The sequence below is a fragment of the Penicillium daleae genome, assembly GCF_028827525.1.
Source record: "Penicillium daleae strain IBT 16125 chromosome Unknown utg000009l_segment0_segment0, whole genome shotgun sequence".
In the NCBI taxonomy this organism is placed as follows: domain Eukaryota; kingdom Fungi; phylum Ascomycota; class Eurotiomycetes; order Eurotiales; family Aspergillaceae; genus Penicillium; species Penicillium daleae.
The window spans coordinates 2,865,537-2,890,987 of NW_026623157.1; the positions used below are offsets into that span (position 1 = coordinate 2,865,537).

The following is a 25,451-nucleotide window of genomic DNA, read 5'->3' on the forward strand; positions in this document are numbered from 1 at the left end:
GTCGACACATTGCGGTCATCTCGCTGGGACAGTAGATGGCGCAAGGCCTGAATACACAAGCCTATTTGAAATGCAAAGAGCAGTCAAGACAAACTAGGCCTCCAATTAGAGCCTTACTGGCCAAAAAGGTCGAATTTGTGGTCAAACAATTCAGGATTAGTATTGCTATTTGCCGTGGCGACGCGTTTCCAAACCAGACAAGATAATTTCAACAACCGAGCGTTAAAAAAAACTAGACTAGGTCCACTTTATCGACATCGTAGACCAGGTGACCCTGTCGCAATCCCCTCTTGTCTGCACCGAAAACCCATGAAAGTGTCATCGCCATAGAAAATTGAACTTCCTTCAGCCACAACCCCCATGGGCCAGTCTTCCTTCGCACTTCAGCGTTCTGTGCAGCTAACTTGAAGATATCATTGATGCGAGGTCGGCGAATACGCTCGTATATCTCAAAGACATTATTGAGTGGTCTTTTGGGATCCTCCAGTAATCGAGAGAGCAGGAAGACGTCTTCAAGGGCCATTGAAACGCCTTGTCCAGCATGTGGAGACATCGCGTGGGCAGCATCACCGATCAAAAGACACCGACCTTTAGACCAGATTCCACCGGGTGGCAATCTGTAGACCGGGTAGAAGTTCACGACAGAGATGTTGTTGACGATTTCCTTGATAGCTGGCCCCCATTCACCCTGTGCATTCTCCAGAGTCTCCAACACTGTAGATTTGAATCCATCCACTTCTTCCTTCCTGTGCACTTCCCAGCCGTCACGGTTATCACCAGACTCCGGTAGGGCGACTTCCTTGGAGAAGAAACAGAATAGCTCATCTTTCGCTGCCGAACACGGATTCACGGCAAGCATACCATCTTCCGTCAATGTCGCATCAAGGCCAGTAATTTGGTCCGTAGTTGTAGACGATAAAACCTTGGTGGAAATGATAGATCCAAGACCGGACATGCCCGAATACTCCAAAGTCTTTTTAGGGTCGACGTAGGCACGTCGCACAAACGAGTGGATACCATCACACCCGAACAGCATATCTGCAGTATCAGTTGATCCGTCCTCGAACGTGACATGCACGCTCGTATCGCTTTCCTCGATCGTTGTCAGCCGCTTGTTGAATCGGATCGGGATCTTAACCTGCTGCACCGCCTCCAACAGAACATCCACCAGATCTGTGCGCTTGATGCGTATGTAGCCAAAACCGGTCTTCTCTCGCGCCCAGCCAACAAAATCTTGCTGGGCTACAATGCGCCCCTGCAGGGAATGCAGTGTCAGATTGGAGCTGATGAAGCCACGGGCTGCTGCTTTCTCGTAGACGCCCAGGCGGTGCAGGAGGCGTAGGCCGTTGGGCAGGATACCAACAGCTCCACCCAGAGTAGTGGGCTCTGATCGCAACTCATAAATAGTGACTTGAACGTTTGTTTGCTGGTGCAGACGCAAGGCAGCTGCAAGGCCTGCAGGACCGGCGCCGATAATGATTGCCTTGGGCGTGGGTCAGCTATCATGTGAGATTTTCCTCGACGAGTGCATGAGATATAAGATACCTTTCGACTCTGGGACATTCTGGAGGGATTTGGATGTAGCTCTGAGATCTCAGGTGGCAGAAACATGGGCTTGATATACCCTCAGATGTCCGCGGAAGTCCGGGAAGATTACCCGATTGGGTATGTAGCCCCGCGGACTGTCCCCGGTGGGGGAAGTCTGCTGTGACTAGAAGCCCAGGAGCCGCGAGTTTATTTGTGTAGCATCGTTAACTTACTATGGCATCTGACATCAGAATAAGTATACGAAGCTTGAGTGGAGTGGTGCTTTTGTGAAAAGGCTAGTCCGTTTGGGGAAATGTTTCAATGGGTTGAGGCTACGGCCATTGAAAATAAACAGAGCCTTGGATTTCTCGTTATACCTTCCGTAAGCAACAAATTACACTACATCATGCATCGAGTAGAGATATTTTGAGGGAAATTTTATCAAATGTAATTTTTCGAATTATTTCACACTTCAATCCTGCCTACCAGAGAGCGAGAGTCTTTCATTGTACAGCTAGGCAGCATAAAGATGAGATGTTAGTCTCGGGTTGGTTCTCACTGATGAGGTAGACACAAAGCTTTGACTACAAAAAGTTATCCTCGGGTGAGGGCTCGTGAGAATTGTTGCGACTCGTAAGACCCTAGAGGGGTCAGCGCGAAGTCAACGCGAAGTCGCATATCTTGCTGACTCGGGACAACGGTTCCACGCACAGCAATCTTCTGGGCCCTTCTGTTGTTTATACTTGTATGAATCTAGGTATCAGGCAGGTTACGTTTACATGGCCTCGGTGGGCGTTGGCATTTGGCACATGATCACATTTTACATTGTTCAGCTTGGGAACCATTCTGCATCTCATTTTTGTTTTTCTCACTCTCTACATAGCTGACCAACACCGATGGATCGGCTACAGACATAATGCAATAACTCCCACCCTCGGACTCTGAAGGCCAGACATAAAATAGCCCTACGGGTTAAATAGCCAGTAAATCTGAGATGATTTACACTGATAAGCCTGTTTACTATGACTAGACAATCACTTAATCTTGATACTGACAAGAATATCATATGCAAGACATTTTTGACAGTGAAATATGGGGAATGTGACAGGTCAAATGACTGCCAGACCCGACATTCACTACATGCGATATCCCTGTCAACATTGTCACTTACAGTATTTCTCTGACAATCTTCTTCTATATTAATCCACCTCTCAGCTACACACAGGAAAAATCTCATAACCCCCCGAACTGAACAACTGCACGCTATCTGTATCAAATGACACATCTTTACAGCCACTGACATTCTTGATGGAACAGATTGTTAAAGGTAGATGCATATACTCTCACTCTTTCCATAGCCATCGTCGCCCAACCCCGGGCTTTCGAAGGTTACACAAACCTAATCATACCACGAGGGATGCGTCGTCACCTGCATCCCGCCTACCATCCCCGTACCGTAACCCTATGCGTGTGTAATTTCCACGAGACAGGCCGAAATTTTCCAGCTGAGCACATTGAGACGGTGATAATTATTAGAAATTATAAGTGGACCATAGTACAGTAGCCTTTTTAGGTCAATGGAGCCCACTAGATGACCAGACTACTAGAACGGGATTGTTCTAGAGTAACCAGAAATTGGTGATAGCCAACATCAACGATTGTCTTGAGTATTTTTCATCTTAGGACATCGAGGAAATTGAAGAGCCCCGAAATATTTATCCAGTTTTATCATTAACTCTGGAAGACACCGGGGGCTTCTCGTATCCCTTATCCTTATGATCGTGCAAGTTTCTCGAAAACGTCCAACACGGGGCTGGTTCGCAAAGAAGTTAGGGCCCCACTATGTACCCCTATAAGCCAATCACGGCGCGGGACTAGCAGATAGCGGAGCAAGGGAATTTGGAATTTGAAGAAAGACACCACATTCAAGCACGCTTAAGGTTGCGGGAATTACATAGCTCTCTGATCCCATTGCCTGCATGGGTTGCCTAACTGCACGGTCCTGAAGCCTGGGCCCGAGCGACCCCTGGCCGCAGATTTCCCGCCAGCAAAAAAAGACACCTAGACGCAGAGATTCTACCTTCCTTCACCACACTCCTCCCCCTCGATTTTGACAATGATAATGTGTGCACGGCGAAGAGGGGTCCAAGTAAATCCGCCAGAAAGAACATGAATGATGTGAGCTCAAGATGGCTTGAAGCTCGAAAGAAATGTACCGAGAAACGCCAGGGAGATTCCACGGGGGTATAAAAAGACCAACGACTAACGGAAATCCAGATGCAGCAACGAAGCACAAACCGAAAGAAAAACAGATCTCGACACATATATACTATCACGAGACGCGCCAACGACATCAAAACGCACTCAAGAGTCGAAAATTGGACCGAAGGCTGGGACCCCGCGCGCTTCGAGTTCATACACGATTCGGCGAGTCAGACCAGGGTTACTGATCACACACACCGCTTCAGCATTGAACTCTGCGACTAGTCGATGCACAATGGGCACCATATCAACTCGACCCATCTGATTGGTATCCATGATGATTGGATGGCTGTCCATCCGGTGAACGAGGTCAATCACCTCCTGCCCGTACGTCTTGAGCGGCGCGCGAGTCTGCCAGAGAACGCGCAGCTCGGGGCGATTGTCATCACCCAGGAAGGACAAGCAGGGGCCAATACCGGACCCCGTGGTCACCACGATTACCTTCTTGAATACCCGCATGGAATATGCAAAGCCATAGAGGAGAACCCCACGTTTCCAGAAATGGGTGGGCGGGTTCTTGATGGTGTCGGCGGTCCAGTCGCCTGCCTTGGACACCAGGCATGAGAAGCTCGGTGTCCCACGCGTTCCCGCCGGACTGGGGTCAGGGAAGGTAGCAAAGCCATGCCAGTCTCGCAGAGGATGTTTGGAGAGTTGGGTGCCCTTGCCGAAGGTGGTCACGGCATGGTCAAAGTGCAGGCGCACCGCATGAGTGGACAAGACCTCTGCGCGTACAGGGACCTTTCTTAACATCAACCATGGCTGAACGATGGCAGCTACTGTCAAGACCAAAAACCAGAATGCCGGCAGCTCAACAAGGAACAGACCCAAATTCTGTCCCTGGGCCTGGCTGATTTCATGCGCAAAGACCAACAACAACGCAATGAACAAGCTCACGATAAGCCACCCCGAGAAACGGTGGGTGAGTTCAAAATAATCATGTCGCTTCATACGAAACATGGGGTGGGCAACAATGATGATGGCCAGCAGCAGCACGAGGATGGTGTAAGCTAAGGCTACCGGCGCGGCTGAAAAGCTGACGACTGTTGACGCGCTAACGGTGCGAGGCGCCCAATACTGATGCGACATCACTCCGACGAACCCTGTATACCAAACTAGGGCCGCAATGCCGCATCCACTATGTACGCCACCATAATGGTACACTTTGGAAGCGATTCGACGCAAAGTAAACGGCGCCGACCTCGGCACTAACAGCACAATGCGGAAGATGCTGTTAACGACGAGTGGCTGCCGGGCTAATCCGCATGCAAGCAAGTTGGCAGCGGTGGCATTGACCAAAGCGAGGAGCTTCTGGTTGGATGACATGACCCAAATGAAAACGCCAACATTCGCACAGAAGACTAGTGTGAACAGACGTCGATAAAGAGTGAGGACGGCATACCGCAAGAATGCAAATCGCGTCGGACTAGCACTCACGGTCTGTGCCTCAAGGTCGAGGGTATAATCTGAGTCCGTATCGACAGACCCCATCTCCTTGGAGACGACCTTCTCGACAATGTGGCCGTGGTCACCATCGGTGAGGGTCTCCTCACTGGGATTTGATGAGGTGGTCACCATCTTTGTCACTGCAGGCTTAGGGACAGTGATGGGTGTTTTCTCCCAGACCGACATGATGTGAAGGTGTTGCAAGTATGCAAGAATAAGTTCGAAAGATGACTGAATGGAAGAACAGGCGAGAAGTTTGCAATTTGACCAAGGTGAGACCCCAGGGAAGATCACAAGCAGGCCGATATATGGATCATGAGGGGGCAGAAATATACGAAAGCGAATGAGTTGGGAGAATGTAATGTTCAGCCTGATTGACAGGCATGTGCTGGGCACGAGGCTGTGGGCAGTGGAGATCCTGTCCAGCTGTGATTTCCCGGCCCAAGGGCTGAGAAAGCGATGAGATGGTTATTGGGAGATGTTCTCCAGAGCCTTGGTGATTCGTCTTCTCTCCCGTGTGATCGGCTTGTCTTTATCATTATCCTGGTCACTTCCTCTGTCCCGGCTCGTCCTGCATCCTGAATCCCTTTCATCACCCCTGCAGGCAATGTCCTTCGAATCCAATCAAACTTGGCCCTGTGCAAAAAGCGCAATATCCGGTCACCGGATGGTTCTCCTCAGATGCTTCGCAACCATCACCTCGGGTTTTCCCCCTGCGGATAGTCCATCCTGGCTTCCAAAGTTCACAGTGTATGACACCATTCTGCCGGCTCACATCCCGCGTCGACTAGTGGGAATGATCCATTGCCAATGAATGCGCATGCTGGACCTCCTCGACTGGGCTGTCAGCTCGCCCTTGACTACCGGACGAACGGCCTAGACGTCCGGATGGGGTTATGATGAGACCCGCCGTCTCTGAGATAGTGTTGAATGTGGACACCATCTTCTCCAAGCACGGGATAGACGGGATAGACCGGAATGAGCAACCATGTCAACCAGGCCCCATCGTTCGCCCGACGAGATGTAACCCAATCACGACTTTCGCTCTATCTGATCGTCCATCAAAGCCCAGGCCTCAACGGACGTCTTGCTTTATTGTTATGCAAGTTGCCACCGATATTGTGTTCCTACAGGATCCTGTTGCATGTACACGAACCCCGCGAGGATGAGCTAATGCATGATGACCCAATAATGGCAATGGCGAGGCTACAATATCTGTACGAACGGAGTCACAATGAACCGACCCCGCCGACCAAAGCCAAATACTTGGAAGCGGGGGTTGTTTGTTCTCGTCAAAGAAAATAAATTAGCCTCCAAGTCAGAAGGAGACAATGATACTTTCGGTTCCTGGTCGCCGAGGCTATTTGCACCCCTCATGTGCCTCACATCCCTGCAATGCAAGTTACCTTTTCTTTTTCTGCTGCACAGTGCAGTTGATCCTTGCAGAGGGGGAACCCGATAACGTTCCAGATTCAATGTGACCAGACCCAATTTCATGGAAAACAGGGCGTGAATCCCAGGAAACGCAGTGGAACCCGCGATGCACCACGAGCCTGGAAGTAGGGCGCATTGCATCCGTGTGGCGCATCCTTATCGTTAGTTGATCCAAGATCTGAGGGGCAAAAACAGACTTTTGTCTCATTCTCAAGCCGGCATTTGGGGTTGTCACACAAAATGGGGAACTTGAAAACTTTTGATCATGAAGAGACTCCACCGTGAGCGGGCCGAGAGCCCTTTGGAATGCCCTGCAAGCGATTGAAGGGAGCCAAGGCAGGGAAGGACACTATCGGGCTCAGCTTCGGGACCCATGAGACCCATGGAAACAGCGGACGGAAGATCAGCCTCTGGTACCCTGGTTGAGACTGTCAAGCTGGCATGACATGAGTGGAGATCAGATCAATGATGTGTTTGCAATTGCTAATTGGTGGGAGACGGGACGGGATTCAGCCGTGCACTGGAGGCTACATCATCGAGAAAGCAGTTGGGCCGCAGGCCTTCCCGGGAGTGTTGGCAATAATCCCTGTCTGGCGCGATCCGAAGAGCGCTAATCTGCTCCAACTCGTGGAGGGAGGGGTAATGCCCATTCAACTAGCGGCCAATGGTAGTGGGCGCTGCGAGGGAGGGCTGCAGCGCGGTCGATGTGCCAGTCCTGATGCGGGCTCGCCGCAATTTTGGGACAAGTTTAGGTTATGGGGATTCGCAGGCATGCGATCTGCTGGCCGCCGATCTGCGATCCTCGATCGGCCCTCCCTTCGGCTCCACGGGATCCGTGGTGCCTTACAGTGGCAGTAGTACACGGTACTGGTGGTGCTGTAGCACAGTATGTCGTAGTCTCATTGGGCCCGTACGCTCGGGTCCTAGCAATGTAGTACCCCTGCTAGTACAGTAGGGAAGAACAGCTGGAATCGTGTGAGACCATCGGACAGAGTGATCCGAGCTTGTGGCTCAGCTGGCTTCCAGCATGCATGCCAGCCGACGATCCATCGAATCAGTGAAGAAAGGGGCCTCGTAGCGTGAGTGTTGCGCCACTAGTGTCAAGTCTTGTTGGGTTAGCGCCGAACCACTCCCGTGGGGACCAGACGAACCTGTTCGCGATCATGTCCACCCGTCCAATGACACATACACTCAAGAACGTTGATCTGATTTGCAATATTGACCCAATATGCCTTGTTGCGATATTGCTGAATCCGGAAATCCGAATATCTCAACCTATTCTGGATGTCTCGGTCCCTTTCCTCATTTGTGATTTCACATTGTAGGTCTGATGATCATGAAGAAACACTAGCATCGTCAGCATCATGAGAGAGGAGTCATTCGACAAGGGTGGGCTTCTGGGAGAATCTTTTGACAAATTCCAGAAAGTCTAGAGGGGTGGACCAGTCAAAAGTAGGCGGCTGACAGCCCCTCTCTCAAGACGATTGGGTGGAAGCTTTTGGAAGGCTCCAAGGACGCGATTATGTCAGCGCGAAGTATTCCAAATATTCCAAATCAGCCCTCCACCGAATTGTCACTGGGTCGCGCTTGCTTCAGGAAATCAAATTGTGTCAATTTGATGTCTAATTGGAACTGGGCTCCCTTCAAATCCCTGGCTAATATAAAACCCCAATGGCAGGGGTCCTTATTTGTTGGGCCCCTTCCCACTATGTTCCGCTCTGCCTTCCTCATCTCCCATCTATTCCAGACTTTTTCCAGTGATTACTTCTTTCACGTATATAAGACATTTCTGGTAGCCTCCCGGATTCTACCCATTCGCAATGGGATACTGGAATCCCAACATGGCTGTACCTTCCAGCACAGCGGCAGATCCACTGCTGCACCACGATCTATATACAGACCTTCTGACCTTTACCTTCTGCGGTCCGACTCCCTATAACCCGAATCAGCCGCTATTTATCGATGCCGAAGATCCCTCGCGCTCCTTTACCGCGACACAATTCCGACAACTAGTCCGGACTTTGATTGCTGGTTTCAAGGCGTATAATGTGCGACAAGGTGATTGTGTCTTGCTACATCTGGGGAACAGTGTAAGTGAGACATTATGCCTATTCGGTCATTTGGACTGGTCGAGAATGAAAAGAGCCCTTCCGGAGATTATGCAATGCTGACTCGGTCCGGTTGAATATCATATAGATCTTGTACCCTGCCCTATTCTTCGGTATCATCGGCGCCGGAGGTGTATACATGGGCTCGAATCCGCGCAGCCAACAGCAAGAACTGGACCATATCGTTGGTCTTGCCGAACCCAAATTGATACTCACAACTCGTGACGCATTGCGAACCGTTCGAGAGGTTGCCATGGCCCGTGGAATCCCTCATGAACAAATATGCGTGGTTGATGACCGTGCTGTCGACCATTGCGCCCAGCTTTTCTTGTGGTACGAGCTGGGATATTCAGCTGGCACGGATTTCTTCGCCAATGCCGGCGGCGACAATGGCCGTCATCTCAATTTCGCCAATATGCTCTGCTATGGTGAAAGTGACTGGCTGATGTTCACCGATCGCATGTCGGCACAGAATACACCAGCAGCCATGTTCTCGACTTCTGGGACTGGAGGTCTACCCAAGGCGGCCATTCTGTCTCACCATGCTATCGTGTCCCACCACCGATCGATCCAGTATGATGTGCCTTACCCCGTCAGCCGCTTGATGTCTCTGCCTATGTTCCATCTTTTTGGTGCATTATGGACTCATCTCTTCCCGGTCCGCTATGGCCACCCGCTCTTTGTCCTATCGCGATTCGAGATAAAGCAATTCTTGGCAACAGTCCATCGATTCCAGATCTCCGAGACATACCTAGTCCCGGCTATAATTCACACTCTCAACCGCTCCACATTACCAATCCCGGACTATCTTGGGTCACTGCGCTACGTGGGCGTTGCGGGAGCTCCTATCGACGGTCCGTCGATGGTGCAATTCCGAAGCCGTCTCCACCCGATGGCTTATGCATGCCAGCTGTGGGGTATGACGGAGGTTGGTGTTGCTTTCCAGACCCGCTACGGTCAACATGGAGATCCTGGCAGCATTGGAACTTGTCTCAGAGGTTACGAGGTACGCCTAGTTGATCATGACGGCAACATTGTACGGAGTGATGATCGTGCGGGCGAACTGTACGTCCGTGGTCCTGGCTTGCTCTTGGCATACAAGGGTCGTGCGGATGCGAAAGAGTCCCAGGGCTGGTACCGTACTGGTGATGTGGCTTTCATGAAGCAAGGCCATTATTTCATCGTTGGTCGGACAAAAGAACTCATCAAAGTGCGAGGGTAAGTCCGAGTCATTCACCCCATCAATGCACCATTTATCTTAGTTCTGCTAAGTATACTAACTATACCTTTACAGATGGCAAGTCGCTCCAGCTGAAGTTGAGGGTGTCTTGCTTCAGCATCCTGGAATTGCCGATGTAGCCGTCACTGGTGTGAACCTGAAGGATGGCAGTGGTGAAGTACCCCGTGCATTTGTGGTGCGATCGCGCGACCCATCTGTGAACCGTCTGACAGCGGAAGAAATATACAAATTTGCCCGTCAACATCTGGCTAGTTACAAATCTCTGGATGGTGGTGTGGTATTTGTGGAAGAGATTCCGCGAACGGCAAGTGGTAAGATACAGCGATTCAAGCTCTCGCAGATGAATGACTACAGAGAGATGGTCGCATCACTTCTCCAACGCTTTGAAGGTGAAGGACCTTCGACGTTGGGTCGCGCACTGCCTTCAAGTGCGGACGTCCAGCCTGTCGGGGTAGCCTAAGGAGTGTGACCTCATTCTAAGAGACTGTCCAACGTGGAATTTTTCTCCCATTTCGGAAGTTCCGGTAGTCTTCTGTTTTTCCCTCATATCTCTCATTTGCGTTGTCAAATTTGTCTCTGGCGTTCGTCGAGGCTCGGGCTACACAAGACCGATTTACTGGCGTTGGGTTTTCCGGGATGGGGTTTTCCAGACGCAATCCTTTTCTTTTATCTTATTTCGGGCGGCTTACTGAAAAATATTGCGCATTGTTTGGGATTTGTTTCACTCGTTGGTTCACGATGGAGCTATCTATTGGGATCTATTCTTGTTCGATTCCAGCATAGTCGGGTGGGCATCTCGTTTTACAAGCTATCTAACGATATTACGCACACGATTCAATAATCTAGGACTATACCAGCCATTGTGGCAAATCTATCTCGGAGTTACTTAATCACGAAACAACACATTCGATTTTTGAAAAGCAATTATCCAATCGCTGTACCACTTACGGAACTTTTTTATTTCATTGTGTATCCTTACATTCCTAGCCACACTAGAAATGCCCAATAATACATGCATGAAGAAGGTGGAGCGAATAAGCAAAAACAAGCCCTAGCACACCGCACTCTCCGTAGCGACGTGCACCTCCACGCGGCCCATCTTCGGCGGCTGATCCGCCGAGATCGGAATCGTGTAACGTGAGCCTAGGTCCTGGATTAAAGATCGAGGATCCAGGATACTATCGCCTGATCTCAACTTGACAAACTCTGTCTCATGTCCTAGATGGCAAGTCGTCCGAATATAATCTCTTGCCCTTGCATCTTGCTCTATCGGAGAAGATGAGTGTTGCACAAGGGTGATATTGGCACTCGGAGATTGACCCAAGCCAATGGTCAGGTGGTGACGTGAAGGACTTCTTCAGGGCGAGACGGCCCTTGCATCCAGGTGACCCAAGCCTAATGTGACTGTCTCACCGATTTCAATGTATTCTTTAGCAGCGAACAAGGGCCTTTCTTCCTTCTACCACCGAAGGACATACTATGCACTTCTGGAGACTGTAGTTCTTACTTATTGGCTAGCCAATTAGCGACCGACGCCTGTGATATCACGTGCTTCCGAGAGGGGTCACCAAGTATTAACCTTGATGCCTTGAATTCTAGGCAGCAAGAAGCAAGAAAGCATTTGAGTAAGAATAAAATCAAAATACTATTCGTATCATAGATATGGTCGATATGATAATAGAAATGACTTTCCTTCAGGTAACTTGAGAGATAGGTCGAAACTTGCCGTCAGCCTCTTCCTTCCCCGCGCCATAGCGCGTGGAGGAAAAAATTGCCTCATATATGTACAATCTCACCCACATGGGAAACTCAATATTCCATGCTCAACATTGTCCCTTCGTGCTTGATTCATGTGTAATAGGAAATTCTTCTAATTTCTGAGTTCTTTTGAAGAGGCCAGTTGAAAATAATTTCGGCCTCTCGATATAGTCAATCTTTCTTTTAATTGTTAATGTTATGGGCTATTCGAGATGCGGCTATTATTTGACGTGGTTCTGTCAATCCAAAGATACAAGTTGTCCATCTGTACCCAGAAAGTCTCTTTGTATATGCGGCATTTTTCTCGATCCTCTTATTCAGGTTTCCTTAATCTCATCCGCTACACAAACTTCCCAATCCCATTGGCTCATTCCCACGTGTGCTTTGAATTTAACATAATTTGCTATAGGCTTTGATAGAGATAAGAAATGAGGGCTATGATGCATATGCCATAAAGAGCAACTGGTATCCGGGCTTAAATATTATGCTCCTCCCGTCTACTTTTCCAGGGGAATATCTCTCATATCAGGAACAAGGCCACATACTTGGGAAAACGACGGTAGAAAGACCAACTATGTCTACTAGCACCGAGGATGGGCCGGCCGAGGATCGCGTGATGGAAATCCATCCCACATCCAGCGCAGGAGGTGTTTTTTCATCTCGCGTATCTCAACGCAAGGCTACTCATGGAAACAAGGCTACAAACGCCAAGGAGATGGACTTAGAGGTCGCATCTGTCTCGGACGCACCTGAAGTGGAGGAAAGGGACTTCCACAGCAAGCAGGTAATTCGGAATTGACTTCTCCATGGCCCCACGAAATAAACTAATATTCCGGGCATAGGTATTCAAAGGATGGACACTGGCATGGTAATGGACTCCTAATTCCGAAGCTCGCTAGTCAGTTCAACGCTTACTCAAGGTTTTATCATATATAGGCTTGCGTATCAGTCACTCGGAGTCATTTATGGCGACATCGGAACAAGCCCGTTGTATGTCTTCTCGTCTACTTTCAGCAGTGAACCGAGCCATGACGATATTGTCGGAGCCGTGTCATTCGTCATCTGGGCTCTCACCATCATGGTTACCATAAAATACGTCTTCATCGTGCTCTATGCAGATGATGAGGGCGAAGGAGGCACATTTGCTTTATACTCTCTCTTGTCAAGATACGTAAGTGCTCAGGCAATCTCAGTTAAACATTCTATTGACTCAAAATTAGGCTAAACTCGTTCGACACGATCCTCGCCATACGAATTTCGTTAAATTGCAGCGATACGCCACGAACGACCTGCAAAAGCCGAATCGAATGACTCGCAATGTTATGGAACGAAGTTCATTCATCAAATGGGCTCTCAAAATTTTGGGCGCATTTGGTGTCTCACTCCTTCTTGCAGGTAAGCATTGGCATCAAGACGTCGATTGGAAGTCGCTAACGTCACAATCTAGATGGAGTTCTAACCCCTGCGCAGTCTATTCTGGGGGCCATCCAAGGGTAAGCTTGGCTTGAATATAATTACTATTCTACCTAGGCTAATTACTCTAGAATTACCGTCGTGAACCCCAATATCTCTTCCTCGACTGTCGTTGGCGTATCATGTGCAATTCTCGTCCTCGTATTCATTGTCCAACCGTTTGGAACCAGCAGGCTTGCAAGCGCCTTTGCTCCGATTGTCATTGTGTGGATGATTTTCAACTTCTCGTTCGGAATCTATGTAAGTTGCAGGCGAGAAATATCTAAGCCTAAGTCCCAAGGAAAGCGAGGCTAATCTCTTGTCTCTATCCTAGAATCTGGTCATGTATGATGCGTCCGTACTTAAAGCATTCTCTCCCTCCTTCGCAGGGGCGTTCTTGAAGCGGAATGGAAGAGATGGATGGCTGCAATTGGGAGGAATCTTGCTTGCCTTCACCGGTGTTGAAACATTGTTTGCAGACTTGGGAGCGTTTAGCCAACGGTATGTGTACGTTGTTTTCGTTACTCGTTAAGGTTCACTGACCATTCGTGCAGGGCAATTCGTATTTCTTGGCTTTTATTCGTGTATCCTTGCCTTCTTCTGTCGGTAAGTTCCTCGGGTTTTATTGACACATATCTGGCAAATATTCTGACTGCTCGTTACCACCAAGTATATTGGCCAAGGTGCTTTCATTAGCCGAGTACCCAGTGCGTATGCTAATCCGTTCTACCTCACTGTCCCGCCTGGCATGCTATGGCCAAGTCTTATAGTGGCCATCTTGGCGTGTATTGTCGCAAGCCAGGCTGTGATTACTGGGTCGTTCCAGGTATGTTAAGAAGCGGGAAATTCTGAACAAGCATCTGACTTCCTCTAGTTGCTTTCTCAAGTTATGAAGTTATCATACTTCCCCCAAGTGAAAGTCTACCATACCTCAAAGACGTTCCATGGGCAAATTTACATTCCTCTGGCCAACTGGCTCATGATGATTGGAAGTGTCATTGTGACCGCGGTCTACAATAATGTACGTATCCCATTGAGCGCGTTTGAAATCTATTTCACTGACTTTACAAAAGACCACTGCCCTCGGTGAGGCCTACGGAGCATGTGTAATACTTGTCTCTTTCCTCACAACCTGCATGGTGACAGTTGTTGCGCTCATTGTGTGGAAGCTACCCGTGTACCTGGTTCTGCCCGTGTTTCTGATTTTCGCGCTTTGGGATGGAATGTTCCTCTCGGCCGCCTTAAGCAAGGTTCCACATGGTGCATGGTTCACGCTGATGATAGCTGTTGCATTGACCTGCATTTTCGTCCTCTGGCGGTATGGAAAGGAAGAACAATGGAAAGCAGAGGAATCCGATAATACACCTCTATCCCGGACTATCGTGCTGAGTGAAAGCCAGATCGTCCTGCGGAACGGGTCTCAGAACTCAACCATTACCCCAATCAGTGGTCTGGGAATATTCTTCGACAAATCAGGCAGTGCTACTAACACACCGACGGTATTCCTTCACTTTATACAAAAGTTCAGTGCGACACCTGAGGTGTCAGTGTTCTTTCATCTGCGTCCCCTTTCGGTGCCCACCGTTGCTCCAGAAGAGCGATACTCAGTCTCTCGTTGCTACACATATGGCGATGGTCCGAACAAACAGGCTATTCCAAATTGCTACAGGCTGATCGTCCGCCATGGATACACGGATGAGATAGTCACACCTGACCTTGGAATATTGGTCCTTGATCTGATTCGGAGCTATCTGAACTCCCAAAATAATTCCAAAATACCAGAGGATCATGCAGACAGATTGGACGCGCTCCATGGTGCTTGGAAATCTCAGGTCATCTACATCGTGGGGAAAGAGCAGTTGAAGATTCCGAAGAAGACAAACATCCCCCGTCGATTTTTCCTCTGGGCATTTTTGTGGATGCGAGATGTCAGCCGAACTAAGATTCAGCACTTGAATGTTGAGACTGACAGAGTGGTGGAGGTTGGTTTTGTGAAGGAAATGTAAATTATATCCCGACTGCAATACGCTAGAATGTACGGTAAATGTTTGAGCAGAGAGGGTCTTTCCAATGCTGCTCTCTCGAAGCATAAATTCCGCTACTTCCTCATTTTCTTGTCTTTCCTTGTTCCCCCTCTCGGGCCTGTCACATTCGCTCTTTACTTCACCCGCTGCCACTGCCATTCTTTTTTCGTGCCTTGAATCTTCATTCCAATTCTCTTCTTCTTCTTCTTCTTCCATTTGTTGTTTGTTTGACACACTGAGTTAGCACCCTTTCCTCTGTATATCTTCCGGTCGGTGGTCAATCAACTTCTTCTAGATTCTGGACTTCTCGATTCAACGTGGCCAAACGTGTTGGACACCACTGGTCCCCGTGCACTTTCCGTGTCAGCATCTCAACCTTGGGTTCTTATTACCACAACACCTGATGGAGGGCAATATCAGTTGCAAGTCACCTGTCAACAACCGGATGAATATTCCCAAGACGAACAAATAGAGGAGGTGGGGTTTGTTTCCAACTCGGTTCTTACCTCATCGGGATCTGTACGGCATACTTCACCTCCGGCAGCAGACAGAGTCTCTTCGCTACATTGCAACCACTGTCGTAGGGAGTTCCAAAGTAGGGGACCGCTGAAGTAAGGTTTTCTCTGGCCAATACTTTATCATGCTTCTAATTTGGCCTAATTATCTCATAGCAAACACATGAAAACACATACACGTCCCTTCAAGTGTACCGCGGACAAATGTATTATGGGATGTGCGGACCCCAAAGGACCTCAATCGACATATGCAATCAGTACATCAGGGCCAAGTATCCACTGGGAAGTTCATGGTCTATTGTCATTATCCCCATTGCGAATTTTCAGCCAACGGAAGAAAAGGGCCAATGCGACAAGATAACCTCTCACGCTATACTGACAACAAGCATAGACTGGGATTTTGATTTCTGGATTGGGCCTGATTGAGGTTTATGTGTTTAGCCGCTTACATCAGATCCTTGATAATGATAAGAAATTTCCAAGTGAAGTAAAGTCTTTGTGAAGTGACCCTGTGGCCACCTTTTTTACCCATGACAGTATTCGGGTGTAGTCATTGGTAAGGCACAGGAAAGTCGGCGTATTCCTTAAACCCCTGCCGCTGAGAGGGTTATTACTTTTTAGGCTTGAGCTCTTGCATACAAGATCCCAGCGCACACAGGACAATCTTTAGTCGCAGAACGATCATTATTGTGGCCAGTCCATAATCACTAGCCTAAAACCGCCTGAGAATAACGAAGCTATCGATTTCTTTGATGCTAATACTCGATATTGCCTTGGAATAAGTCATATTCTTGATGGCCGATTACTGTTCTCGCTAAATGTTGACGAAAGGACAAATCAGTGACTAAAGCTTAGGCTAGTAGCATTCAGAGTCTTATTCCAAAAAAGAAAATCCAGGAGGCACAGGCTGAGATAGCAGATCTTTACTGAAAGTTTCTTGTCGTTGTTCTTTCACTGATAAGCTACTTACAAAACTCTCTAAAAGTCGAGGAAACCGAGGAGATTCATTTGAGTTAAGCTAAGGCTGAAGGAGAACACACGACATTCCATGAAAATCATAAGAGACAGGTGTGGGATTGTTGTTACATACTTCCCGGTCTAGTCCGAGTTTGGAATCCAGAAGCGATCTAGAAGATTAACGCACTTTGCCAGATTACGTGTTTCTTGGCGCCTTCGGGCCGAACGCCGATTTCGGGATTTGCCCGATTTCTTCGTCGGGGCTTCCGTTCCGACGGACCTCAACCTCCGAAGTTTGAGCCCGACAGACCACATATTCTTGAACGATGAGCCCGACAGATGAGAGCGTTGAGTCGCCAAGGAAGAGACAAAAGACGCTATCGTGTCAAAGATGCCGCTCTCGAAAACAAAAGGTGCTTTTGATTGATCACGATTGGATTGGCTGAAGTTCCCCGTGCTAAAAAAGGCTTTAGTGTAGCGACACAAGACCATGCTACAACTGCATCACGGCCAATAAAGGTTCGGGTGTAGGTTCATATCACATGGGGTTTACTAGCTAACGGAATCCTGCAGAATGTATCTCTAGTGAGCCTACGTCTCGAAAATCTCGAATCAGCACCGAGTGAGTGTCGTCTCCATCAGGATAAAGCTCTGTTTGCCAACATTTACATGCGCAGGTATACTCAATCTCTCGAAGAAAAGATCGCCGAGCTTGAGGCTCAATTACTGCGGGCCCACCAGAGAGAAGTATGTCGCTCGCAGCGACAGGTCCCTGATGATTCAACCTTGTTGAATGACGTGGACAGAAACTCCGACAGCAATGAGCCCGAGCAAGAACAGAACCCCGTCCCACTGCTGGATACTGGAAGAAACTCTGCGCACACCCATGGATTAGCAGAAGAATACCGTACTTTTGAAACCCAACAGGTCCAACACCTTGTTGTTCCAGCCTGCGCTTCTGCCTCCAATAACCCTTTCTCTCCTCCAATTTCTTCCCTCGGGCTCGTCAAATCGCCAATATCCGGCGATAAATGTGGCCATATTAGTCTCTTAACAAGTATCTTAGCAACACTCACCAGAGGTAGCCCATGCGGGGGACATACTCCTGGCGATCGCCCTCTGAGTCATATCCAACTATCCACAGACATCGCAAATCAACTCCTCAACCCGAATTACTCGATTCGACTTCCTGATGGTGCCGAAGACGCCCTCATTCAAGTATACTTGGAACGAGTCAATCCGCGGTATCCCTTCTTACATGTCAACACCTTTTTGGGATGGTATAAGACATGGAAGGGTCGTACAAATGAGAACCCTACGGCAGACCAGAAGGACAGATGGCAGGACTTTTTTGTGACAATGGTACATCAACGAGAAACTTTCCTGCGTTCCCTCAAAACCCTAACATTATCTCAGGTCCAAGCAGTCAGCATCCTCTTAACTCCTCAAGTATCTCAAAATGATATCGCTACCTCCCAGGTACGCCCGCTCAAAGCGAATCTAAATGACAATTTCTAACCATTTAGATCCTTTACAACACTGCGATAAAATACCTATCCTTTGTTTTCACTCGTCCAGATCCGGTTCTCCACGTCCAAGCGCACCTTCTCTTGACCCTACACGCCCTGCACTCGCCGTCTTCCGAAATGATCATTACTATGGTATCAGCCACAATGAGGCAGTGTGTCATTAGCGGCCTTCATTTATCAGAAAACGAGCCAAGGGCTCTCTTTCCAGAATTCTCGCAAAAAGTCCAAATTCGCCGCAGGGTTTTTTGGTCCGCTTATGCAATAGACCGACTTATCAGCTGGATCTACCATATACCGAATAATTTGATCGACGAGCACATCACTGTGGATGTATGTCATATATGATATCTCCAAACTCTGCCTTGCTAACTATAGAAGCTGTTCTCAAACGTAGATGATGCCAGTCTCTCCCAAGACACTGCCACCCTGCTCGAGCCGCCCACTCGAGATCTACTTCAAAGAACTCGCATCTCGCCAGCATTGCATCTCATACGTTGCAGATGTATCCAGTCTCGAATAATAAGCACCATGTTGCGGTCAGATTTTCCCAAAATAAATTCCTCTCCCACATGGAGAGAGCACATGTTGGAAGAATTGGAAACTTGGAGATCTCAGGTTGAACGATTGAGTCACAGAGCCAATCGAGGGTACTTGAGCGACCGATGGGTTGGTATGGCGTACAACTACACCATGGCATTGCTTCACCAGCCTACCAAGGAGAATGTCTGTAATGGGTTTGGCGACCGGTCACTTCAAGCTTCTGTTCAACTTGCATTGACTTTCCGGGCCTTTCAGAAGGATCGACAAACAGCCCAGCTGTGGCCCGGAGTAGGTTATACTACAATCAACTATATAAAACTCGCTCGCTAATTCTTGGATCAGCTTTTGAGTCAGTTCACAGTGGGGGTCACGATTCTATATTGCTTTTGGGCAACACCACCTGCATACCGTCCCCCCACGTATCGAGCAGCAGAAGTCTCGGAAGCACTCCGGGCTTGTTCGACTTCCTTGGCGATTCTTGCTGAGCGATGGAACCAAGCCGAGCCTCTGCGAGATGTTTTCGATATTCTTGCAAAGGAGATTCCAACACACGAGGGCCTTGATAGGAGTCCTTCTTCGAAGCGCATAACCTCAGACTCGGTCGTTCTCATCGAGTCACGCATGCATGCAGTACGCGAAATTTCTAGGAATCAAGTGATACTTCGCATGTTGCAGGAGATAATCACAGATGATTTTCCATCGAGTCCGGGAGAGTATTTGCAACAAACAGACTCGCCGAGAGGCAACCATCTATGCTCCGAACATTGCGCAATGTTCCATGGCACGGCTGTTTTCGACTCAATGATGAATTTGAACTTTGACCCCCATGGAATAACCACTGGTGACCTGAGCGAGACATATTCTCCTTTTGATGACACGATCATCTTCCCTGCATTATTTGGATCAGCTGAGTTCTGATTCAAGAATCTCGAACTATATGAATTGTAGGTGGAGCCTTCTTCGGACATTTTGACCCCGACACATCGGAGCGTTCATGCCGATGATGACTCGACTGGCCAGATTCTTTTATCCACCTCGGCACTCGTATGTGCCTGTTTCTTTTTTTTTCACAAATATAGAGTCTAATATATCTCACAAGTTTCAAATTCCTTGTTTTGTAAACATTCCTCGCACGATGCCTCAAAAGTTAAAGGTCGGCGTGGCACAGGCCCGCACCGGCCCCTCTCTCTCCGCTACACTCTCTGCTTTGGAGCGCATCACACGAAGTGCAGCTTCTCAAGGTGTGAGCCTGCTGCTTTTCCCTGAAGCATACCTGGGAGGCTATCCTCGCACCTGCGATTTCGGAACTGCAGTTGGCGCTCGTGCTCCTCATGGCCGAGAGCAGTTTTTGCGGTATTTCCAAGATGCAGTAGATCTTGGAGATACTCCCGCAGGGGCTGGGGATGACTGGGTGGAACGGAAACTTCCCGTTGCGAAAGGGTCTGATCGTCGCGGCGATGGCACAAGAGAGTTCCTTGAGAGAGTTTCTCGCGAGACGGGTGTCTTTATCGCCACGGGTGTAATTGAAAAGGCGGGTGGTACCTTGTACTGTTCAGCGCTTTACGTGGACCCAACCTCGGGTGTCCTGGGAAAGCGACGAAAGGTGATGCCGGTGAGTCTTGTATAACACCTACTGTTGATCAATATATTGCGTACGGCTCGCTCACTGTTCGCCAATAGACAGCCTCTGAGCGCCTCATCTGGGGCCAGGGCTCGCCCTCTTCTTTGAAAGCCGTCACAACTGTGCTCAACGGCGTGAAGCTTACCATCGCTGCGGCAATTTGCTGGGAAAACTTCATGCCTCTGCTTCGACAGAGCCTGTATTCTCAGAATGTCAACATCTATCTTGCTCCAACGGCTGATAGTCGAGACACTTGGCTTCCCCTCATGCGCACAGTCGCTGGCGAGGGTAGGACTTTCGTCCTCTCCGCTAACCAATGCGTTCGGTACCGCGAGTTACCGTCATGGATTACCGACCATGCTGAGAAGGATGGAACGGCTCTTGAAGGTATTTTTATCTGTTATTCATTCCGGTATATGGGACTAACCGTAATGGCAATATAGGAGACCAGTACATTGCCCGTGGCGGATCTAGCATTGTTGGCCCCCTCGGAGAAGTCCTTGCCGGCCCTGTCTGGGAATCCTGCGTTGACGATGCACTTGAGTCCTCGGCTTCAGGAGAGGTCTCCGACAAGGACGGCCTGTTGATTCACGAAATCGACTTGGAGGATTGTGAGCGAGGCAGGCTTGATCTTGACGTTGCCGGAAGCTACTCAAGGAGCGAGTTCAAGCTGACAGTGGAGGGACTGGACTTGAACCCTCCTCCTTTTTGATACCTTCTAAAGTTCAGATTTGAAACAAGATAGTTGAGAGGGATTCATTTTGTTGTAGAGATGAATCATGTTATGGAACAGGGATTTGAATTGAATTTCGAGTGCAAAATTAGCAAACGCTCGGCCTGATCAGCAGAATTTCACATCTGACAGTCTTTGAGTTCAAAATTTTGATATCTTCTACCTAACAACTCTTTCTGGATCTCAAAATTGCTGTTCAATGTTGATGAATTCTGTGACTGGTATCTTTACCGGCTTCCAAGGGCTACACTGTGCAAAGAATCTAGTTCAACGGAGAGCTCAATCCTGAACTCAATGATCCATCAAGATATAAGACGACAACCTGGTTCACGAATATCTTTTCGATCTAGAACCGGGCTTCGAGCCATATTATGCTGAGATAACACATCAAAGCCTCGGCCCCCACGTAAGTCTCCCGTCAGTCGGAATCGGGGCTCCACTCGTCTCCGAACCTCCTTCAACATTACTTGTTTATGTACAGACTCCGAACGCCTGATATTTCCCCGGCTTGATCAATGCTGAATCATACACCAGAAAGTATTGGCAATAGGCGCTCAGCTTGTGACCGATGTCGGCATCACAAGCTCCGCTGTGAAAGAGGCAATGCCGGGCGCTGTCAACGATGTGAGAAAGCCCATGCGCAGTGCCTTATGGGCCCTGCCCTTAGGTCTGGTCGGCCTGTGCAGATATCAAAGAGTCCACTCCTGTCAATGCCAGTATCCTCTGTGACAGAAGAGCATGGGCATCAAAGTCTGATCGCCGACATCACGCCAGATATCTTAATGCGGCAGCCTGTTCCAATAGATACTACCCAAGAGGTCCAGGGCTATGCAACAGGCCTAGAAACCCGACGTCTGCTCTCGCCCACCAATATCGACGATTTCAACGAGATCTGGTCCCACTCTTTTCCCGCCGATGAACTAGCAGGCGCAGGGAATGATCCAATCACTCCACCTTTCGCACCACCCAATGAAGCCCTCAGGAAACTAGCTGATCTCCAAGCAAATATTCTTGCCGATCTTGAGGCTGTAAAGTATTGCAGGACGGCTGATAAGTGTCCTGAAGCGATCAATGCTACCAATTCGATCACTGGGCAGAACGTCCTGGTTGGTCGTATGCTAGATCATTCAACAGCTCTCGCCGACATTTTGAATCACTTCCAGCCGAGCGGTACAAATAGCGAAGTCCATGAACTCTCATGCGATATGCCTATCACTGTCACACTCGTTTCATGCTATGTGTCCCTCGTGCGTATTTATCGAACCATCTTTTCATGTATCTTGGACTCTCTGCCGTTCTTACTGGGTATCCAGCACCCAACTCCTCAACTGTTTCCAGGCATGCACCTCGGTGGCTTCAGACTTGAAGCCCGGGTCGATCTTCAAGTGCAGATCTTGGTGAAAATTAGTGAAGACATGCTGAAGAGTATCGAGAGTAGGTTCGGTCTCCCTGGCGATGTCTTTATAGCTGGAGAGAACACATCCAGGGCTGGAAAGGCTGCCCGGCTGCTACGAATGATGCTGGAAGAGGAAGCCAGTGAACAGCCTGAACTGTATGAGCCACGAGGATACTGCAAACCAATGAAAGACCTTCTTGTCAGTCTTCGCAATTCCGATCGAGGATGCTTTTCTCGTTGATAGTCAGGCAAATCCTCCGAATGCTATGATCGGAACGTTTCTCGGACATGCCACGCCCTTGCTATAAAGCGACCCCTGCATGCAAAAGAAGTTCGATCTGCCCTCCTCCAAGCCTTTGAACTCTCCATAAAAAATTTTGAATTGACAATTCCGACGCCATGTCTTCCACGCCCCCCGATGGAGAAGGTCTCAATATGATGTGGTGGGCAGCGCGACACCCACCGTCAGACCCAAAAACTTCTTTCGCCGGCCAAACAGTCCTGATCACCGGTGCCAATACCGGGTTAGGCTATGAAGCAGCTCTCAAATTTGCTGCACTTGGCGCCTCCCGTCTCATTTTCGGCGTCCGGTCACTTCACAAAGGTGAAGAAGCACGAGCGCGGATATGCCAACAAACTGGCTACGATACTAGCAATATCCAGCTTTACGAACTTGATATGAGTACTTTTGCCTCTGTAAAAATGTTTGCCGAGGTGACTGCCAAAGAGCCTCGCTTGGATATCGCCGTCCTCAACGCTGGACTCATGGCGACGTCTTATCGTGTCAGCCCTGAAGGATACGAGATGTCTCTGCAGGTGATGGTTCTCTCAACTGGACTGTTGGGTATGCTTCTCTTACCGCAGCTTCAAAAATCAGCTGCTATGTCCGGCGTACCTGCACATATCGAGTTTGTGGGTAGTATTGCTGGTCGCAGTGTAAAGCCTGATACATTCTCACGGATTGATGCCAGTATCTTGGACGGGGTCAATCAACCTGGCTTCTTCGATGTGCAAAAGCAGTATAATGTTTCGAAACTTCTGCTGTTCTACGTTTTGGATAGCTTGGCGGAGTCTACAAGCAGCGCCAGCGTTATTATCAATGCCGTCTGCCCAGGGCCTTGTCGAACTAATCTTGGCCGAGACTTCCCGAGTTGGCTAAGGGTTCCGTTGACTCTCATGCAATCTGTGCTTGCTCGCTCAGCAGAGGAAGGGGCGAGAAGCTATGTCAGTGGAGTGACTCTGGGTCAAGAAGCGCATGGTCAATTGTGGAGTGCCGACATGTTCCTCAGGTATGTAAAGCATATCAATCGATTCTTCTACGGGATGCTGACTTGGTTTGTAGTAAAGGGGAGCTTGTCACAGGTCCGCAAGGCAAGGTGTTGCAGAAGAAAGTATGGAGAGAAATTCTTGAAGTACTGCAACCATATCTACCGAGTACATATATAGATTGAAGCTGATGGGATTTGTACCATGTCTCAAGAATTTATCAGTTTTATGCCCTTTGCAAGGTTGTCAGAATCGAATCACACTGGCCGCTTTTAGCTGAGTCCATTGTTGCGAAAAACCGACGACCGATCCAAGCTCAATATACACTTCATCCCCTATAGGGATATGCTTTCAAAAAAATGCCATACCCCATATAATAGACACCCCAGATCAACGGACCCAATGCTCCAAGAACTGCCGGTCCAAAAGACATCTCCAAAATACACCAGATCCATATAGTGCCATAAGCGGGCGCCTTCTTCATAACAGCGTAGTATGGCTCTCCATTTGTAACAGTGATGAGATGAGCTCCCAGTAATACTGAGATAGGAAGCAAAATAATGGTCCGTAGAGACGGTGGGAAGAGCAGCCGCCGGAGGAAGGAGAATGTGAGTTTGTCGCGTGTCAGCGGGAGAACCGAGACTGGCTGCGTCGCGAGGAAGCCCAGGCTACTATGTAGTTTGAAAGAGACAATGTGGCCATGAACGAAGTGGACGAGGAAAGTGAGGAGGGGGAAAGTGATGAAGACCGATTCTTTGAGGAGGGCAGGGATGTTGGTGGCTTCGGCGTACTGGTGTGCGGCGAGGTAGGCGAGCGTGAGGTGGAGGGTCGTGAGAGGAATAGCGAGGAGGATGGTATCGAGTAAAGGCGGCAATGGCTTGTCTATTTCGAGTTCGGAATCGTCGTCATTGTCTTTTGACCGTTCTTTGCGGCCTGGTTTGGTTTTCTGTGTGCCCATGTTCATAGGGATTTGGCCGTCAACTTTGCCGTCGGTGTCCACCAGATTCCCCGACGCGTCGACAGTCACGTATCGAGTACCTGTTGGTTCCGAGGGTAATCCTTTGCCTAGTGATGGCCCCGGCATTTTCCCCAAGCTTTCTTGTTGTCTGAGGAGCTCATTTTGGCGCTTCTCAATGATGTCATATAATGTCGGCTCGTTGCTCTTCTTTTTGGGATCATGGCGTTCCGGAAGGGCGAGGGGGATGTCGAGCTCCTCGGAAGCTGCTGCAGCGGCAGCACGACGCTGCTTTCGATTTCTTGGAGCCTCCATACTCCAGTGGTGGGTGTCGTGGAGAGGTTACAGAAGTGAGTGACCTGGCGGGAAACAAAAACACGCGAGTGGGTCGGCGGACTCGGAGGATCGGCCGATCGGCGAAACTGCTCCAGTGACATAAGTACATACAGTAACTATAGGAAATTGGCATCGTAACTCCTATCCATTTTAATAATGTATGGGGGTTCCAAACGCTAGCTCTAGGCTCACCCATGCCAATAGCCCTTCGCTCCACATGAAAGTCAAACAGGCTCCAGCATCGACTACACTCAAATGTGGGAGAGATTGATTCATATTCGCGAACAAACAGAATTCCATTTCCTAATCGTAGTAATTCCACTCATCAGCATCCATTAAATTACATTAAACCCTC

General features: G+C 48.9%; 8 protein-coding genes across 8 annotated transcripts; 5 read left to right on the forward strand and 3 right to left on the reverse strand.

The window, feature by feature from the left end:
• Positions 1 to 232: 232 nt before the first annotated feature.
• N7458_012182 (FAD-dependent oxidoreductase) lies at positions 233 to 1,563 on the reverse strand (the record flags this gene model as incomplete). Its single annotated transcript, XM_056915564.1, has 2 exons — positions 233 to 1,483; positions 1,546 to 1,563. 2 exons carry the CDS (start codon positions 1,561 to 1,563, stop codon positions 233 to 235), a joined length of 1,269 nt encoding a protein of 422 aa, XP_056760318.1.
• Positions 1,564 to 3,891: 2,328 nt separating this feature from the next.
• On the reverse strand, positions 3,892 to 5,418 carry N7458_012183 (integral membrane protein TmpA; the record flags this gene model as incomplete). The annotated part of the gene is made up of 1 exon (XM_056915565.1): positions 3,892 to 5,418. One exon carries the CDS (start codon positions 5,416 to 5,418, stop codon positions 3,892 to 3,894), a length of 1,527 nt encoding a protein of 508 aa, XP_056760319.1.
• Positions 5,419 to 8,507: 3,089 nt separating this feature from the next.
• Positions 8,508 to 10,474, forward strand: afeA (adenylate-forming enzyme AfeA; the record flags this gene model as incomplete). The annotated part of the gene is made up of 3 exons (XM_056915566.1): positions 8,508 to 8,756; positions 8,863 to 9,992; positions 10,069 to 10,474. The coding sequence occupies 3 exons, from the start codon at positions 8,508 to 8,510 to the stop codon at positions 10,472 to 10,474; spliced, it is 1,785 nt and encodes a 594-aa protein (XP_056760320.1).
• A 1,872-nt stretch (positions 10,475 to 12,346) lies between these two features.
• N7458_012185 (potassium transporter) lies at positions 12,347 to 15,230 on the forward strand (the record flags this gene model as incomplete). The annotated part of the gene is made up of 11 exons (XM_056915567.1): positions 12,347 to 12,556; positions 12,615 to 12,640; positions 12,709 to 12,943; positions 12,993 to 13,167; positions 13,220 to 13,265; positions 13,317 to 13,485; positions 13,559 to 13,725; positions 13,779 to 13,830; positions 13,895 to 14,050; positions 14,099 to 14,245; positions 14,298 to 15,230. 11 exons carry the CDS (start codon positions 12,347 to 12,349, stop codon positions 15,228 to 15,230), a joined length of 2,316 nt encoding a protein of 771 aa, XP_056760321.1.
• A 4,694-nt stretch (positions 15,231 to 19,924) lies between these two features.
• N7458_012186 (carbon-nitrogen hydrolase family protein) lies at positions 19,925 to 21,122 on the forward strand (the record flags this gene model as incomplete). Its single annotated transcript, XM_056915568.1, has 3 exons — positions 19,925 to 20,401; positions 20,470 to 20,797; positions 20,854 to 21,122. 3 exons carry the CDS (start codon positions 19,925 to 19,927, stop codon positions 21,120 to 21,122), a joined length of 1,074 nt encoding a protein of 357 aa, XP_056760322.1.
• Positions 21,123 to 21,853: 731 nt separating this feature from the next.
• Positions 21,854 to 22,780, forward strand: N7458_012187 (uncharacterized protein; the record flags this gene model as incomplete). The annotated part of the gene is made up of 1 exon (XM_056915569.1): positions 21,854 to 22,780. The coding sequence occupies one exon, from the start codon at positions 21,854 to 21,856 to the stop codon at positions 22,778 to 22,780; it is 927 nt and encodes a 308-aa protein (XP_056760323.1).
• A 158-nt stretch (positions 22,781 to 22,938) lies between these two features.
• Positions 22,939 to 23,950, forward strand: N7458_012188 (uncharacterized protein; the record flags this gene model as incomplete). Its single annotated transcript, XM_056915570.1, has 2 exons — positions 22,939 to 23,828; positions 23,902 to 23,950. 2 exons carry the CDS (start codon positions 22,939 to 22,941, stop codon positions 23,948 to 23,950), a joined length of 939 nt encoding a protein of 312 aa, XP_056760324.1.
• A 183-nt stretch (positions 23,951 to 24,133) lies between these two features.
• On the reverse strand, positions 24,134 to 25,075 carry N7458_012189 (uncharacterized protein; the record flags this gene model as incomplete). Its single annotated transcript, XM_056915571.1, has 1 exon — positions 24,134 to 25,075. One exon carries the CDS (start codon positions 25,073 to 25,075, stop codon positions 24,134 to 24,136), a length of 942 nt encoding a protein of 313 aa, XP_056760325.1.
• Between the last annotated feature and the right edge of the window lie 376 nt (positions 25,076 to 25,451).